The sequence below is a fragment of the Dendropsophus ebraccatus genome, chromosome 14, assembly GCF_027789765.1.
Source record: "Dendropsophus ebraccatus isolate aDenEbr1 chromosome 14, aDenEbr1.pat, whole genome shotgun sequence".
Classification (NCBI taxonomy): Eukaryota; Metazoa; Chordata; class Amphibia; order Anura; family Hylidae; genus Dendropsophus; species Dendropsophus ebraccatus.
In genome coordinates, this window is record NC_091467.1 from 59,872,681 (window position 1) to 59,889,342 (window position 16,662).

At 50.2% G+C, this 16,662-nt stretch overlaps 1 protein-coding gene across 3 annotated transcripts; it reads left to right on the forward strand.

Moving 5' to 3' along the window:
* Positions 1 to 723: 723 nt before the first annotated feature.
* LOC138772279 (regulator of G-protein signaling 9-binding protein-like) lies at positions 724 to 14,976 on the forward strand. 3 transcript variants are annotated; one of them, XM_069952569.1, is made up of 3 exons: positions 724 to 791; positions 9,363 to 9,669; positions 12,470 to 14,976. In XM_069952569.1, exons 2-3 carry the CDS (start codon positions 9,399 to 9,401, stop codon positions 13,000 to 13,002), a joined length of 804 nt encoding a protein of 267 aa, XP_069808670.1. In that variant the 5' UTR covers positions 724 to 791; positions 9,363 to 9,398; the 3' UTR covers positions 13,003 to 14,976. The 3 variants fall into 3 exon arrangements, with proteins under 3 accessions (XP_069808670.1, XP_069808669.1, XP_069808671.1); XM_069952568.1 differs by lacking the exon at positions 724 to 791 and adding an exon at positions 7,045 to 7,227; XM_069952570.1 differs by lacking the exon at positions 724 to 791 and adding an exon at positions 7,701 to 7,718.
* The last annotated feature ends 1,686 nt before the right edge of the window (positions 14,977 to 16,662 follow it).

Consider the following 16,662-nt stretch of genomic DNA (forward strand, 5'->3'; position numbering starts at 1 on the left):
CCTGTGTAAACGCACCATTAGTCTTCCACTACTTATCAGCTACTGTATGTCCTGCAGGAAGTGTTGTATTCTTTCCATGTCAGGAACTGTCCAGATCACTAACAAATCCAAACAGAAAAATTCTCCTGCTCTCCAGACTGTAAATAATACAGGACATACAGCAGCGGATAAGTACTGGAAGACTTGAGATTTTTCAATAGAAGTAAATTACAAATCTCTGGCACTTTCTGAAACCAGTTGAAAGATTTATTTGTAAAGCTGGAGTACCCCTTTAACTGGCATCAAGGATAAACATGGATTTTTTTTTTTTTTTTTGTAGATTAAGAGGAAACCTTTAAGGTTTGGCCAGACGTGGAATGGGATATTAGGAAACTTATGCGTGTTTCGCAGGTTTTTATTTCGTAGCTGAGTGGATGACTATGGTATAACGCAACATTTTATTCATAGTAACCAGCATACAGTGCCTGCACATTATATGACAGTGGTAGAGCGCCCCCCGGCTGCAGGGGAGCACTACATGGATGTGTGGGATAGGTGGAGGCAGGTGCAGGGTTCGGGAATGAGAACTATTCTCAGCCAGCAGGCCTGCCTGTCCCTCCTCAGCTTGTTTATAATTATGGAGAGTCAGCCCATAGGGACGGAGGAGGGGGACGTGTAGTGTCTTCCCAAAATAGATGCATTCCATGTGGGGAGAGAATCAGGGGCTGAGAAGAGAGGGAGGGATTGGAGAAGAAGAAGAAGCAGGAACACAAACATCCCCGAACTAAGAAAAGTCACCATCTCCTCCAGCTGTAAGTGATAGACATGGCCTTCAGGGAGAATAGGATAGGTAGGAGCACAGTATGGGGGGGGGGGGGGCAGGGCAAAGGTCAGGGCTTTGGAGGGTCCTGAAAATTTTTTTTTCAATGTTAAGTTGTCATATTTCTTTAAAATAAAGCTGAAGATGTTTGCTTGTCATCTCAAGTCCTGCGGTGTAGATTAGCATAGTGGGTGGAGCCATGGAAATCTTCTTAAAGGGATCGGGCAGAATGGAAATCTGTAGCCGCTACGGCATAGAGCAGGAGGAACTGAGCGGAGTGATATATAGTTTTGTGGGGGAAGTTTTAGGATAACTTCCTTTAATATCTGGGATAAGTAGTCAAGTGGGCGGTCACACTTATGCACAGCTGTCAATCACTGAGTTGGACCGCCCACTTGACTACTTAGCCCAGAATGAACAGATGATTGCATCAATAATTGACATGTAGTCAAGGGGCACTGACACTTATACACAGCTGTCAATCACTGAGTAGGACCGCCCACTTGACTACTTAGCCCAGATTGAGCAGAGTTTTACATGAATAAATGACAAGTTATTCTGGAACTTTCCCCACAGATCTGTATATCACTCTGCTCAGCTCCTCCTGCTCTATAACATGCTGCCGGCAGATTGGACGGCCTTTTCATGGTGACAGGTTCCCTTTAAGGCTAGGGCTACACAATGATTTATCTATCAGAAAGTGCCAGAGATTTGTTATTTACTTTTATTAAAAAATCTCCAAGTCTTCCAGTACTTATCAGCTGCTGTATGTCCTGCAGGAAGTGGTGTATTCTTTCCAGTCTGACACAGCACTCTCTGCTGCTACCTCTGTCCATGTCAGAAACTTTTTCAGAGCAGCAGCAAATCCCCAAAGAAAACTTCTCCTGCTCTCCAGACTGGAAATAACACACCGCTTCCTGTAGGACATACAGCAGCTGATAAGTACTGGAAGTAAATTACTAATTTCTGGCACTTTCTGGCACCCTATTTTTTTTTCTTTGCTGAACAATAGATAAGAAATAAGTGCAGCTGCTTTCTTGCAAAAACAGCGCCCCCTCTGCCCTCAGGTTGTGTGCGGTATTACAATATCAAACCAAGAAAGCGACCATAAGTCTGGACCAGCCCTTTAATCCTTGGATATTATTACTCCGATACAACAACGGGGCGATGACTGGACTAGTCGTTGGCATCAGTCAGATCTAGACTGTGGATCTGACAGCCGTGCCATTGTAATGTCTGCGGTATTTTTCAGCAGACTGTCAAACGTGCGATGCATAGAAAAAAAATGTCTCCCCTCACATCTGTACGCCTCCGACTCTTCTGTATTCAGTTCACGCTCCTCGGGCGCAGGCGGGCGGCGTATGACATGACATGAATGATGGATACATAGTTTTCCTGTTGGCTGAGTTATATATCGGGGCGGTTATTACACTGAGGAAGGGGTTAATAGCTGCCTGGTTGCCAGGTAACGGTGGTGCGAGAAGCAGCAGGTCTCTACCCCGGCTGGTGCGTGGCGGAGCTGTATACTCCGTCTCCCACAAGATGCATCTTCAATGGAAAACGAGAAGGGGGGGGGGGGGGGGGGGGTATAGGCTTTATGGAAAAGAAGAAGAAGAGCCCCTGAGGATATATAGGAGTAGCCTGCGGGGACGCTTGTTTGCTATGTACAGGCCCAGACATGTAGGCTAATAGGAGCTGGAGGCGGCATCAATCTGTATACACAGAGATGGGCAGAGGGGCCCACGGGTCCAGCGTCAGCCATGATGGGGGGGCACTGAGGAGCTGGAAGATATTACTCTGCACATCAGAATTCTATAATAAACTATCACCCAATTGAACACTTAAAGGGGAACTCTCAGCAGGTTTGACGACTCTAACCAGCAGATACGGGTACAGAGTGCTGAGGATGAGGGGATGTCTCTTACCTTCCTCCTCGGCACCGTTATTTGGAGTGTAATACTGTGTCCAGTAAGGTTATTTGGAGCACTGGGGGCGGAGCTACGGCGCCTAGCGCACCGATCCGGCCTGATAACCATTAGAAGAGGCAGGCCGGCCAGGGGTGAATCGGCACTATGGGGTTGTAGCCCCGCCCCCAGTGCACCAAGCGGCCTTACTGGACAGGATTAAACTATAAAGAGCACAGGAGGAGGGAGATAAGAGATGTACCTTCATCCTCAGCACAATTGGGAGATCCCTCTAACCTCCTGATAGTTCCCCTTTTAACAGAAAGCAGAATTAAAAGAAAAGAAAAAAAAAAGTTATGATAAATAAAATATCAGTAAAAGGAAGTTTGGGGTGTTAGAGCTTCTAAGATCTCTGGTGGTTTCCAGGACTATGAACAAAGTTGGTTTCCTTGTTTCCCAGAAACAGCGCCACTCCTGTTAGTTGGCTGTACTTGGTATTACAGCTTGGTTCTGTTAAGAATAAGCTGTGATACTAGACTAGTCATTAAGAAGAGATTTTTTTTTTTTATTTGCACAATCCTGAACAGCCCCCTTAAAGGGGTATTCTAACAGCAAAAATTATCCCCTATCCAAAAACCTCCTTCATTGTCTCTGGGGTTTCTGAGCAGTTTGGAGTCTCATAGAGAATGAATGGAGTGCCGGCAGGGCACGGGCACTTTCATGCAGGGGACGGTTTTGGTGCTGAGAATATTCCTTCAAAGAAACATGCAGGAAGCTATACTCAAATTCAGTTTTAAAATTTTGTACTTTGATAGATGAGACAGGTTGGGGGCGCTGTTGCATTACTCCCCATGGAGGAGAAGGAGGAGAAGAAGAAGGAGGAGGAGAAGAAGGAGAAGGAAGAGGAAAAAAAGAAGAAGAAGGTGAAGGAGAAGGAGGAAAAGAAGGAGGAGAAGAAGAAGAAAAAGAAGAAGAAGAGGAAGAAGTAGGTGAAGGAGAAGAAGGAGGAAAAGAAGGAGGAGAAGGAGGAAAAGAAGGGAAGGAGGAGAAAAAGGGAAGTAGGAGAAGAAGGAATTAGTCCCATTCGTATCAGTCTAATCTTTCATTACCCTGGTCTTTATTTAACTAGTTTAAATGTCCGATGTGAAATGTGTCCGTCTATAAGACTGCTTGGTAACTCTCCCCATAAAGATAATCTGTCACCAGCAATTTGACAGTGTTTTACAGGTGTATGGGGGTCCCCTGACTCTCCACCAACAGTCATGCATGATGGGTTTTCGCTTCCCAACCCTTTTGTTCTTAGAGAGATAAGCTGCTGCCAGAGATGTCTGTCTGTGGCTTGCTTCCCCCCTCCCTATAGAGAACATATGAACATTTGACCACGCTGAATGTTCATGTGTATAGCGAAGCCGAGAAAGATAGCTGTTTGGTCAACATCTATTGGCCAGATATAGATCAGTCTCCTTATCACAGTTCTGAGCTGCTGCTTTCTGCTAAAGACACAGAAAACTTCTTGATTGACACCTGGAAGCTGAGTTCCCAGCAGGGTCAGGGATGGGAGGCGGAGTAAGGAGGTGTTACAGCTTGCTGCACTTCAGGAAAGACTCATTGGGGTAGATTTATCAATCATGGTGTAAGTGAGTGAATCAGATTCCACCTTTCATTTTCCAAAGAGTCTGTGAGGAATGAAAGGTGGAATCTGATTGGTTGCTAGGGGCAACTGAGCCAGTTTCACTTTACACCATGTTTGATAAATCTCCCCCCCCCATGTCTGTAGGAATTCTAGGTCTATTATAATATTCTAATAAACTAAAAGTCCCCATAACCCCCTTCTCCCCCTGTGCTGCCCGACATCGCCCCCCACTCTAGCTGTATATTAAGTCAAAGAGCTGGGGCAGGGGAAGGGAGTCAGTAGGCAGTCACTTGATTAGCCCCGCCCAGTGGGCACTGGCATTTATCAGGCCCACTCAGTGGGCACTTGTGCTGATTAGCACCGCCACAATGGACACTTGCTTTATCAGTCTCGATTGATCTTTGTTTTTTGATTAGTCCCACACAGTGGGCACATACGTTGATCAGGCACGTCCAGTGGGCGCTTGCAGTGATTAGACTCACCCAGAGGGCACTTGTGTTGATCAGTCCTGCCCAGTGGGCACTTGCATTGATTAGGCTCACCCAGTGGGCACTTGTGTTGATTAGTACCGCACAGAGGGCACTTGTGTTGATTAGCCCCGCCCAGTGGGCACTTGTGTTGATTAGCCCCGCCCAGTGGGCACTTGTGTTGATTAGCCCCGCCCAGTGGGCACTTGTGTTGATCAGTCCCGCCCAGTGGGCACCTGTATTGATCGGTCCTGCCCAGATTGCACTTGTGTTGATCAGTCCTGCCCAGAGGGCTCTTGCATTGATTAGGCTTACCCAGTGGGCACTTGTGTTGATTAGTCCCCGCCCAGTGGACACTTGGGTTGATCACTCCCGCCCAGTGAGCACTTGTGTTGATTTGTCCCCGCCCAGTGAGCACTTGTGTTGATTAGTCCCCGCCCAGAGGGCACTTGTGTTGATTAGTCCCCGCCCAGTGGGCACTTGGGTTGATCAGTCCCCGCCCAGTGAGCACTTGTGTTGTTCAGTCCCCGCCCAGTGGGCACTGGTGTTGATTAGTCCCCGCCCAATAGGCACTTGTGTTGATCAGTCCCGCCCAGTAGGCACTTGTGTTGATCAGTCCCCGCCCAGTGAGCACTTGGGTTGATCAGTCCCGCCCAGTGGACACTTGGGTTGATCACTCCCGCCCAGTGAGCACTTGTGTTGATTAGTCCCCGCCCAGTGAGCACTTGTGTTGATTAGGCCCCGTCCAGTGGGCACTTGGGTTGATCAGTCCCGCCCAGTGAGCACTTGTGTTGATCAGTCCCCGCCCAGTAAGCACTGGTGTTGATTAGTCCCCGCCCAATAGGCACTTGGGTTGATCAGACCCGCCCAGTAAGCACTTGTGTTGATTAGTCCCCGCACAGTGAGCACTTGTGTTGATCAGTCCCCGCCCAGTGAGCACTTGTGTTGATTAGTCCCCGCCCAGTGGGCACTTGTGTTGATTAGTACCCGCCCAGTGGGCACTTGGGTTGATCAGTCCCCGCCCAGTGAGTGCTTGTGTTGATCAGTCCCCGCCCAGTGAGCACTTGTGTTGATTAGTACCCACCCAGTGGGCACTTGGGTTGATCAGTCCCCGCCCAGAGGGCACTTGCATTGATTAGGCTCACCCAGTGGGCACTTGTGTTGATAAGTCCCCGCACAGTGGGCACTTGTGTTGATTAGTCCCACCCAGTGGGCACTTGGGTTGATTAGTCCCTCCCGGTGGGCACTTGGGTTGATTAGTACCACCAGTGGGCACTTGGGTTGATTAGTCCCTCCCGGTGGGCACTTGGGTTGATTAGTACCACCCAGTGGGCACTTGGGTTGATTAGTCCCTCCCGGTGGGCACTTGGGTTGATTAGTCCCTCCCGGTGGGCACTTGTGTTGATTAGTCTCCGCCCAGAGGGCACTTGTGTTGATAAGTCCCACCCAGTGGGCACTTGTGTTGATTAGTCCCCACCTAGAGGGCACTTGTGTTGATTTGTCCCACCCAGTGAGCACTTGGGTTGATTAGTCCCTGCCTGGTGGGCACTTGTGTTGATTAGTACCACCCACTGGGCACTTGGGTTGATTAGTCCCGCCCAGAGGGCACTTGTGTTGATAAGTCCCACCCAGTGGGCACTTGTGTTGATTTGTCCCACCCAGTGAGCACTTGGGTTAATTAGTCCCTGCCCGGTGGGCACTTGTGTTGATTAGTACCACCCACTGGGCACTTGGGTTGATTAGTCCCACCCAGTGGGCACTTGTGTTGATTAGTATCACCCAGTGGGCACTTGTGTTGATTAGTCCCACCCAGTGGGCACTTGAGTTGATTAGTCCCGCCCAGTGGGCACTTGTGTTGATTAGTCCCCGCCCAGAGGGCACTTGTGTTGATTAGTCCCGCCCAGTGGGCACTTGCAGCTTCTTAGCATATTAGAGGCAGACGCCTTCCTTATAGACAGACAGACTGCTTATTGGGGAGATCTCCGACATCAAATCATTGACAGAACATCAGATTCGCGGTCTACAGTATATACTGAACTACGGCTCCCAGCCTGCCATACCAGCGGGCGGCCACCAGGGCATGCTGGGAGTTGTAGTCCGGCGATCAGTGCCCCCACATGTGGATGTGATTATACATCCCCCGGCACTCCTCGCGCTGCTGGGAGTAGTAGTAGTAGTAGAGGAGGGTGCCGGGATGTCTCCTCCCACAGGCGGCGGCGCTGCAGCTCCGGGGGCGGGCCGTGTGCTCGGTGCTGTGCCTTTCCCACACTGAGGGGGACGGACGAGATCCCCGGGGAATCCGGCTCCATGAGGCTCTAATCGGAGGAGCAGCTGTTTCCTGCCATTATCCTATTACTGCCTGAGCCGCACACTGCAGCCATAAGCCGCGGCCCACGGAGGGATGTGAGCGGGGAGAGGGGGCAGGTGAGTGCCGGAGGGATGGGAGCGGGGAGAGGGGGCAGGTGAGTGCCGGAGGGATGGGAGCGGGGACCGGGGGCAGGTGAGTGCCGGGGACCGGAGGGATGGGAGCGGGGACCGGGGGCAGGTGAGTGCCGGAGGGATGGGAGCGGGGAGAGGGGGCAGGTGAGTGCCGGAGGGATGGGAGCGGGGAGAGGGGGCAGGTGAGTGCCGGGGCACGGAGGGATGTGAGCGGGGACCGGGGGCAGGTGAGTGCCGGGGACCGGAGGGATGGGAGCGGGGACCGGGGGCAGGTGAGTGCCGGAGGGATGGGAGCGGGGAGAGGGGGCAGGTGAGTACCGGAGGGATGGGAGCGGGGACCGGGGGCAGGTGAGTGCCGGGGACCGGAGGGATGGGAGCGGGGACCGGGGGCAGGTGAGTGCCGGAGGGATGGGAGCGGGGACCGGGGGCAGGTGAGTACCGGAGGGATGGGAGCGGGGAGCGGGGAGAGGGGGCAGGTGAGTGCCGGAGGGATGGGAGCGGGGACCGGGGGCAGGTGAGTGCCGGAGGGATGGGAGCGGGGAGCGGGGACCGGGGGCAGGTGAGTGCCGGGGACCGGAGGGATGGGAGCGGGGACCGGGGGCAGGTGAGTGCCGGGGACCGGAGGGATGGGAGCGGGGACCGGGGGCAGGTGAGTGCCGCAGGGATGGGAGCGGGGAGCGGGGACCGGGGGCAGGTGAGTGCCGGGGACCGGAGGGATGGGAGCGGGGACCGGGGGCAGGTGAGTGCCGGGGACCGGAGGGATGGGAGCGGGGACCGGGGGCAGGTGAGTGCCGGGGACCGGAGGGATGGGAGCGGGGACCGGGGGCAGGTGAGTGCCGCAGGGATGGGAGCGGGGACCGGGGACCGGGGGCAGGTGAGTGCCGGGGCAGGGGGGACAGACTGGCAAGGGGGCTGCCATCACTGGGGACCATCGGGGCAGGTGCCATCACTGGGGACCCGAGAAACAGGTGAGCGCTGGGCAGGTAAGTGCCAGGGCAGGGGTTACAGGCTGGCAGGGGACCAGGTGAGTGTCGGGGCAGGGGGCAAAGGCTGGCATCACCGGTGCAGTATAATGTGTGGCTGGCAGGGAATGCTGGGGGTTGTAGTTTTGCACCGGTCAGCAGGGCAATATGTGTCCCTCCAACTCTTGCAAAACTACAACCCCCAGCATGCCATTGCCCGGAGTATTCTGCAGCACAGTGTATAGGGATCCTCTGCTGGTTGTCAGGGCATGCTGGGGGTTGTAGTTCTTCAACAGCTGGGAAGCCACCAGACATTATGTTACAAAACACTCAACGGTTTCTCCAGCTATTGCAAAACTACAACCCCCAGCATGATTGGACAACCAGCAGAGGATCCCTATACACTGTACTGCAGAATACTCCGGCCAATGCTGGGGGTTGTAGTTCTGCATCAGTTGTGGAGACACATATTGTGCTGTAATGCATTATTGTCACCTGTGGTGCAAAACTACAACCCCCAGCATGCCCTGCCAGCCGAGTTGTAGTTGTGTAAGGGCCGGGTTGCTGTAGCATCATGTGTACAAGCACCTAAATAGCTTTGTCCTTCATCCCGTCTCCAGTCACTTATAAGTGGGGGACCCCCATAATAACATATCTGGATGATGACATGTAATGTGGAGCCCCCCAGTATCCTAACGCACCATGACTGTCCCCTTCCTCTGAGCGCAGTACAGACCCCATTCACCTCTATGGGAAGGCTGGGACTATCCCCTTATTGCGTGGACTCTATGACTGGGGTCTCGGCCTTGTGAGCGCAGCCGTACGTGACCCCCGCATCCTCCCCGCTGTGTTATTACTATAGGGATTGTAACGTAATCCTCCGTTATTTGCGGTGGCAGGGAGCAAGCGGCGGGTGGCATGTGTACTGTGCAGCGTATGGCGGGAGGTAAGTGTCAGGTCAGCGGGCAGATTAGCAGCGTCTATGTCACCGCCCTGTAAATAGAGTAAAACCCATCAATGTGAGATGTCAACAAGCCGGCTGGCGGTCCTCGGCACTACGTGGCGGCACATTGTCAGAGCTTCATTGATCCCTGAGCAGTGATGGCCGCACGTCCGTCCATACTGATGTCTTACTCTCTGTCCTGCTTTGTTTGACAGGTGCCCCCCTAATGCCAGGAAGGGTTCACATTCACCATGTCAGCCCAGGAAGGTGCCAGCCCGGCGCTGCCGCCGCCTCACTTACACCCCATCAGCCGAACGTTAACCCTGCGTGGGATACGTGGGCACGGGGCGGAGGGTGGCGGCCATGGCACGGTCCCCGACTGCAAGAAGGCTCACAGCTCCCTGAATAAGGTGACGGCGTGCTACCGGCAGCTGGTGATGTGCGTCGGGGGAACATCGGACTGCCCCCGCCTGCGGGAGGAGCTGGAGGAGAGCAGGAAGAAAGCCTTTGAGCTGAGCACTGGTGAGTGTAAAAGAGGCTCCTGCCTCTTTTAAAGGGGTTAAAGGGGCACTCCGACCAAACTTTTTTCCTTTTCAAATCAACTGGTTTGAGAAAGTTACATAGGTTTGTAATTTACTTCTATTGAAAAATCTCAAGTCTTCCAGTACTTATCAGCTGCTGCAGGAAGTGGTGCTCTGACACAGTGCTCTCTGCTGGTACCTTTGTCCATGTCAGGAACTGTTTTCTATGGGGATTTGCTCCTGACCTGGACAGAGGTGGCAGCAGAGAGCACTGTGTCAGATTGGAAGAAAAACACTGCTTCCTGCAGGACATACAGCAGCTGATAAGTATGGGAAGACTTTAAAGATTTTTAAATAGAAGTAAATGACAAATCTATATAACTTTCTGAAACCAGTTGATCTGAAAGAAAAAGATTTTCGCTGCATAACCTGTTTTTTTTTTTTTTTTTTTTTTGCCAAAACAGAGCCACCCCTGTCCTCAGGTTGTGTGTGGTATTGCAATTAAGCTCCATCCACTTAAATGCAACTGTGCTGCAGAACTCACACCCAACCTGAGGACAGTAGAGGTGCTGTTTATGGAAGAAAGAGGCCATGTTTTTTCTAAACTTGGACAACCCCTTTAAGCCCCAGATAAAGGCTGAACTGTCTATCTGTTGAGGGGGGGGGGGATGTAACCCAGGACTATGTATACAGTATAACCCCCCCCCCTGCAGATGATGCTGGGAAGGCTTTATACCATGGATGGGGAACCTTCGGCCATCCAGCTGTTGCAAAACTACAACTCCCATCATGCCTGGACAGCCTTCGGCTGTCCAGGCATGATGGGAGTTGTAGTTTTGCAATAGCTGGAGGGCCGAAGGTTTCCCATCCCTGCTTTATACTATAGGAATGGTGCAGAGGGTGACTTCATACAAAAAAAAAAAAAAAATTCTACAGGCAGTGGAAGCACATGCAGATCCCTACTGATCACATGGAGGACATAATTGCAATACACATGGGCGCACACGTCAATCATCCTACACCGCTGCCGCATGTGCCGACAAGCCGTTCCTGAGGCTCCAGGGAACATGTCCCCATCTCCATCTTTACGTTGGATACTTTATCGCTTATCGCTCCATTAAGATGATTTCCCTTCATTCCATCCGGGATAATGATGGCTGCCGGGCAGGAGCCTTCACTACGTTAATATTAATGGCAGCTGGAGACTCCGACAAGAATTTATAGAACAAATATTTCATTAGATAATTCAGGTTTATCGGGCAGAGAGTAACGTATATCAGACCTAAGGAGGCACCAGGAATTTTATAGGAAGTATTAAAGGGGTACTCCGGTGAATATCTTTCTTTATGAAATCACTTGAAGTTATGGAGATTTGAATTTACTTCTATTTAAAAAATCTCAGGTCCTCCAGTACTTATCAGCTGCTGTATGTCCTGCAGGAAGTGGTGTATTCCTTTCCAGTATGACACAGTGCTCTCTGCTGCCATCTCTGTCCATGTTAGGAACTGTCCAGAGCAATAGCAAATCTCCATAGAAAGCCTCTCCTGCTCTGGACAGTTCCTGACATGGACAGAGGTGGCAGCAGAGAGCACTGTGTCAGACTGAAAAACAAAACACCACTTCCTGCAGGACAGAAAACAAAACACCACTTCCTGCAGGACATACAGCAGCTGATAAGTATTAGAAGAATTGAGATTTTTTAAATAGGAGTAAATTTCAAATCTGTATAACTTTCTGAAACCAGTTGATATTTTCGGCGGAGTACCCCTTTAAGAAATCACATATAGCAATTTGCTCATATACTGTTAGTGTCAGTCTTTCTCATGTATTGTGCTGACTATACTGCCCCTAATCAGAGTTTGGGAGACTGTGCACTGATTTCATCAGTGGTGACAATGCTATATGCCGGATTCCTCTAGGTCAGCACTTTGGGCAGGGACAGAAAAACTTTGGAAAACTGTCCTTAATGTCTGCATCTCCTTCCTAGCATTATGGGTAAATCAAGACTTGCCCCTTGTCTCTCTCCACTTATAAAGTCGTGGACAGCTGCTGCTTGCATTAATACCAGTGCTCTTACTATGTACACACTGCTGCCTCCTGAATATAACTTGCCCCTCCATTTAATATCTAGGCCTGCCATCATCAGCTCAGTGCTGCTGTTTCTTTTTTTTTCTGCTTCTATGACACCGCGTCATGGCATAGCAGAGAGGAGTAGGTGCTCTCCTTTGAGTTGCCAGACAAGTAAGGGAAAGAAAGTACCTGTGTAAGTACTGTATGCCATACCATGTCCCAGTACTGGTCAATGTGCACAGGACAGGCCTGCACTGTGCTAGGTGGTTATTTATACACTACTTTAGGGTGTATGTGTGGGGAGAAAAGGTTACTGATGCACTGGTGTTATGTGAGTAGAAAGAAAATAAACAGGCACAGCACAGCAAGGAAATGGTTACACTAAGCCCTGCTGCAGAAATGAAAAGGAAGCCTTGATTTACCTGCATGGACACTTAGATGTAGGTACACAGTTTTGCTCCCCCTCCAGCACAAAGCACATGCTAAGCCCTGCCCCCACTTCCTGTAATCTGTCTTGCTCTCTCTGTTACTAGAGACATTTTGATTCTCACAACAGCCTGGAAACGGCAGATTGCAGGGAAGGGAGACACCTAGTGGTTAAGTGGGGTATGGTGTAATATTTGGTAAATGAATTGATTTATAAAAATGTTAGGAATCCCAAATAGAGCAAAGATTTTGAAACAATGATTACTAATCCATCTAATCTGATTGTTTTCTGCATTTACCCACAGATCTGATGAACACATTGATGGTGCAGTTGGTGGAGCAGGAGGTGTCCCAAGAGGACAGAGTGGAGCTGGAGAGGATCTGGGTGCTCTTCCTCTCCACCCTAGAGCTCTTCCAGCAGGATCTATGTAAGGCGCACCACCTGTGCCAACTCTTTCCCCTGCACGGCCGACGAAAGAGACTGGTCAGCACGGGGGTCATAGGTAAAACATCGGAGGTGGCTTATCGAGCGCGCCACATCAAGTCGCCCAGCAGCAGCAGAGTACGGGAGAACGCCCAAAGAGCCGAGAGACCCTGCTCCCCGGATCTGGCCGGTCAGATCGAACACGTGGAAAGGATGCTACATGACATGCAGATGAAAGTCAGCATTCCCATATGGACAGTGGAAGCCACCGAGGAGGCCTGGGCCGAGATCAGCTCCACCTGTGACCTGGATGAGTGCTCAGACAATGAAATCCTGGCCGGGGAGGATATGTCTGGCAGGGGCTGCTGTGCCCATAGGCAATCACTGACTCGGCCTCTATGTATGGTCTCATAATCTCTAAGCCATGGTGTAGAGCCTAAGAGGCTTCATCTCGTGGAATGATACATAAGGACCACCGTCTTAGCACCATGTGACCTTTGGGATGAATGGATGACTAATGGCGATGGTGCATACAGTCCCCTCCTCAGACCTTAGAGTGGACTGAACAACGTAGAATCCATTAGAGAGCATGCATGGGGTCTTCCTCAGGGTCCAGTCGTACTGAAGCACTTGCTGGAAAGAACAGACATTACCAGTCGATCTGTCTCCGTCATGTTGATTGTTGAGCACGGCTTGCGGTTCACATCCCCCCTCCCCGCCCGCCATCCATACGTGCGAACATTTTTATTATGTCTGTGTTCTAGGAAATGTCCCATTACGGTAAAAGGTTTCACTTAAAAAAAATATATATCAGGGAATTGTGTAAATTCCTTTGTATATGTCCCTATTGGAGAGAGAAGAACCTTCTGTGCTATAGGCAGTGTCTCTGGTAATAGCCAGACAGGTACACAAAGCATCCAGATATAACAGCTGTGTATAGGGTGTAGAACCCGGAGATAAGGCTCCAGATACTGTATACAGGGTTGGGAGAAATCAGGACAGCTCATCTGCTTACAAGATACAATGTTTGTTCCCTGGTTATTTATTGGGAGAAAGGGAAAACTGTTAGATCTCAGGTGGTCTAAAGCAGGTAAGAAACTAAGGAATAGTGGAGTCTATTAACGAGGTACATGTCAGTGCGGGAGAGTAGTCTGGGGCAGTGCACAGGTTACTGTCTGTATTCCTGGGGGTCTGCGGCAGTGCACAGGTTACTGTTTGTATCCCTGGGGGTCTGGGGCAGTGCACAGGTTACTGGCTGTATTCTTGGTGGTCTGGGGCAGTGCACAGGTACTGCCTGTATCCCTGGTGGTCTAGGGCAGTGCACAGGTTACTGTTTGTATTCCTGGGGGTCTGGGGCAGTGCACAGGTACTGCCTGTATCCCTGGTGGTCTAGGGCAGTGCACAGGTTACTGTTTGTATTCCTGGGGGTCTGGGGCAGTGCACAGGTTACTGTTTGTATCCCTGGGGGTCTGGGGCAGTGCACAGGTTACTGGCTGTATTCTTGGTGGTCTGGGGCAGTGCACAGGTACTGCCTGTATCCCTGGTGGTCTAGGGCAGTGAACAGGTTACTCTCTATATCCCTGGGGAGCTAGGGCAGTGAAGAAGGTATTACCTTTATCCCTGGTGGACTAGGGCAGTGCACAGGTTACTGTCTGTATCCCTGGTGGTCTAGGGCAGTGCAGAAGGTATTACCTGTATCCCTGGTGGTCTGAGGCAGTGCACAGGTTACTGTCTGTATTCCTCGTGGTCTGGGGCAGTGCACAGGTTACTGTTTGTATCCCTGGGGGTCTGGGGCAGTGCACAGGTTACTGGCTGTATTCTTGGTGGTCTGGGGCAGTGCACAGGTACTGCCTGTATCCCTGGTGGTCTAGGGCAGTGAACAGGTTACTCTTTATATCCCTGGGGAGCTAGGGCAGTGAAGAAGGTATTACCTTTATCCCTGGTGGACTAGGGCAGTGCACAGGTTACTGTCTGTATCCCTGGTGGTCTAGGGCAGTGCAGAAGGTATTACCTGTATCCCTGGTGGTCTGAGGCAGTGCACAGGTTACTATCTGTATTCCTCGTGGTCTGGGGCAGTGCATAGGTTACAGTCTGTATCCCTGGGGGTCTAGCACAGTGCAGAAGGTATTACCTGTATCCCTGGTGGTTTATGGTAGTGCACAGGTTACCATCTGTATCCCTGGGCATCTAGGGCAGTGCACAGGTTACTTGCTGTATTCCTGGTGGTCGAGGGCAGTGAAAGGGCTAATATCTGCAATAAATATTACAGTCACCTATAACCGGCCTACAATTCCTCAGAGAGTGTATAGCACGGGGCCATTGCTTTCCATACAGGTTATACACACATACTGTACAGCATCTCTGTGTAGACCAGATTGCAAATCAGATGAAAAGGACTTCATAAAATACTGAAGTGTTGTTGTTTTTTAACCCCCATTCCATGACTGGGGCATTTCTGACAATGACAACTATAGTGTTTTTTTTTTTATTTTTTACTTTTTTTTTTTTTTTTTTTCCCTAAAATGCTTGAGGAGTGACACATGGCACTGCTGGAGCCAATCCAGACAGTGTATATATGGGCCAAGTACCATCCTGTTCTTTGGACACAGCACTAACTAAGATCTGGAGCACTTAAAGGGGACCTGTCAGTAGTTTTTTGCAGGCTAAAGTAAACGCAGTGTACATTAGAGCTTCTTACCATGAATGAGGAGATATAAAAGCCCAGCAATGTTCAGCTTCTGCAGCTGGGGGGAATGCTCCGAAGGCTTTAAATCCTAATTTGTGAAAACATCTTAAAGGGGAACTCCAGGTAAAGGTAAAAAAAAATGAAACTTCTGCAGAAGCATAACGCATTACTTACCTATCTGTCCCAGTTTTGAAACTACTAAAAATCCATTTGTTTGGGGGGGGGGGGGGGGGGGTTGCTCTGTTTTGTGTTTCTGTTCTTCCTGGTTTGGCATTTCCCAGAATGCAATGCTTTCCCTCATGTGATCATCACAGCCTCCACCCATTACAATCAGTAAAATTAGTGCTGCAACTGCTTCTGGCTGGTCAGAGATGGTGAATCACCCAGGGGATTGGGGGATCCAGCCAAGCCTCCTGTGATATCACGCCCTGCCCCCAGTATGCATTCATGTGAGACAGAGGCATTGAAGATTTGTCTCCTAAGGGGGGAGAGCAGAAGGAGCAGGAGACAATGTGGATTGGCACAGGGGCCATTTTTTTTTCACTTCCTGGATTTCAGCTACCAGTGTGGCAGAACCGTACAGATACGGTAATACATTGTATAGACATATCTATATAACTTTTAATGTACTTTTAATAGAAAACAAGTTTTTCTTATCCAGAGTTCCCCTTTAAATCTATAAATCAACACTGGAGCGATGGATTGAAATAAGAGTTATATCTTCTGATTCAGCCTTTACAATAGCTAGTAAAAAAGCTGCTGACAGGTCCACTGTAAAGCACTATATGACCCAGCTGAGATGTTCTACTGCCTGGTCAGTACTAGAAAAACATGTCTGCTGTCCCATACAGTACCACACTCGTACATTAGTCGTGTCTGGGGTTGCAGCTTAGCTCAAAGAATAGGGCTGAAGTGAAGCAGACATGTATTTCTAATCCTGAATTGCTCCTTTAAGAAAGTACATCCACTATGTTGCCAAATATTTAGTGTGATCCTGACTCATTTTTCTAGAACTTGTATGGTGCTGTCCCTCTGTTATTTCTTCTGAATATATCATTTTTGCCAGGCATGATGGGAATTGTAGTTTTGCAACAGCTGGAGGGCCAAAGGCTCCCCATCCCTGATGTACAGACTAAGGCTACTTTCACACGTTCCGTGAATGCCAGTAACAGACTCTTCCCCCTCCCGGGCAGTGTCTATAATTAGATGCTGAGAGCGGGGGAACTGTACAGGTATGGGCCGCGCGGCTGATTCATCCACATGGTCATTGACAAACTTCAAACAGACCTGGACAGGTGTTAGTGTAAGCAGGGGGACCTTGCATGCACTGTAGGATTTTAATCCATGATGGTGTGTTACTAATGTGAGACTGTGGTCCCAGATCTCTT

What these genes read in the sequence shown, in the direction of transcription:
- LOC138772279 (XM_069952569.1), top strand. Translation starts at nt 9,399, where the DNA reads ATGTCAGCCCAGGAAGGTGCCAGCCCGGCGCTGCCGCCGCCTCACTTA. An exon ending in AGCCTTTGAGCTGAGCACTG is followed by an intron (nt 9,670 to 12,469) that starts GTGAGTGTAAAA and finishes ATTTACCCACAG; the next exon opens with ATCTGATGAACACATTGATG.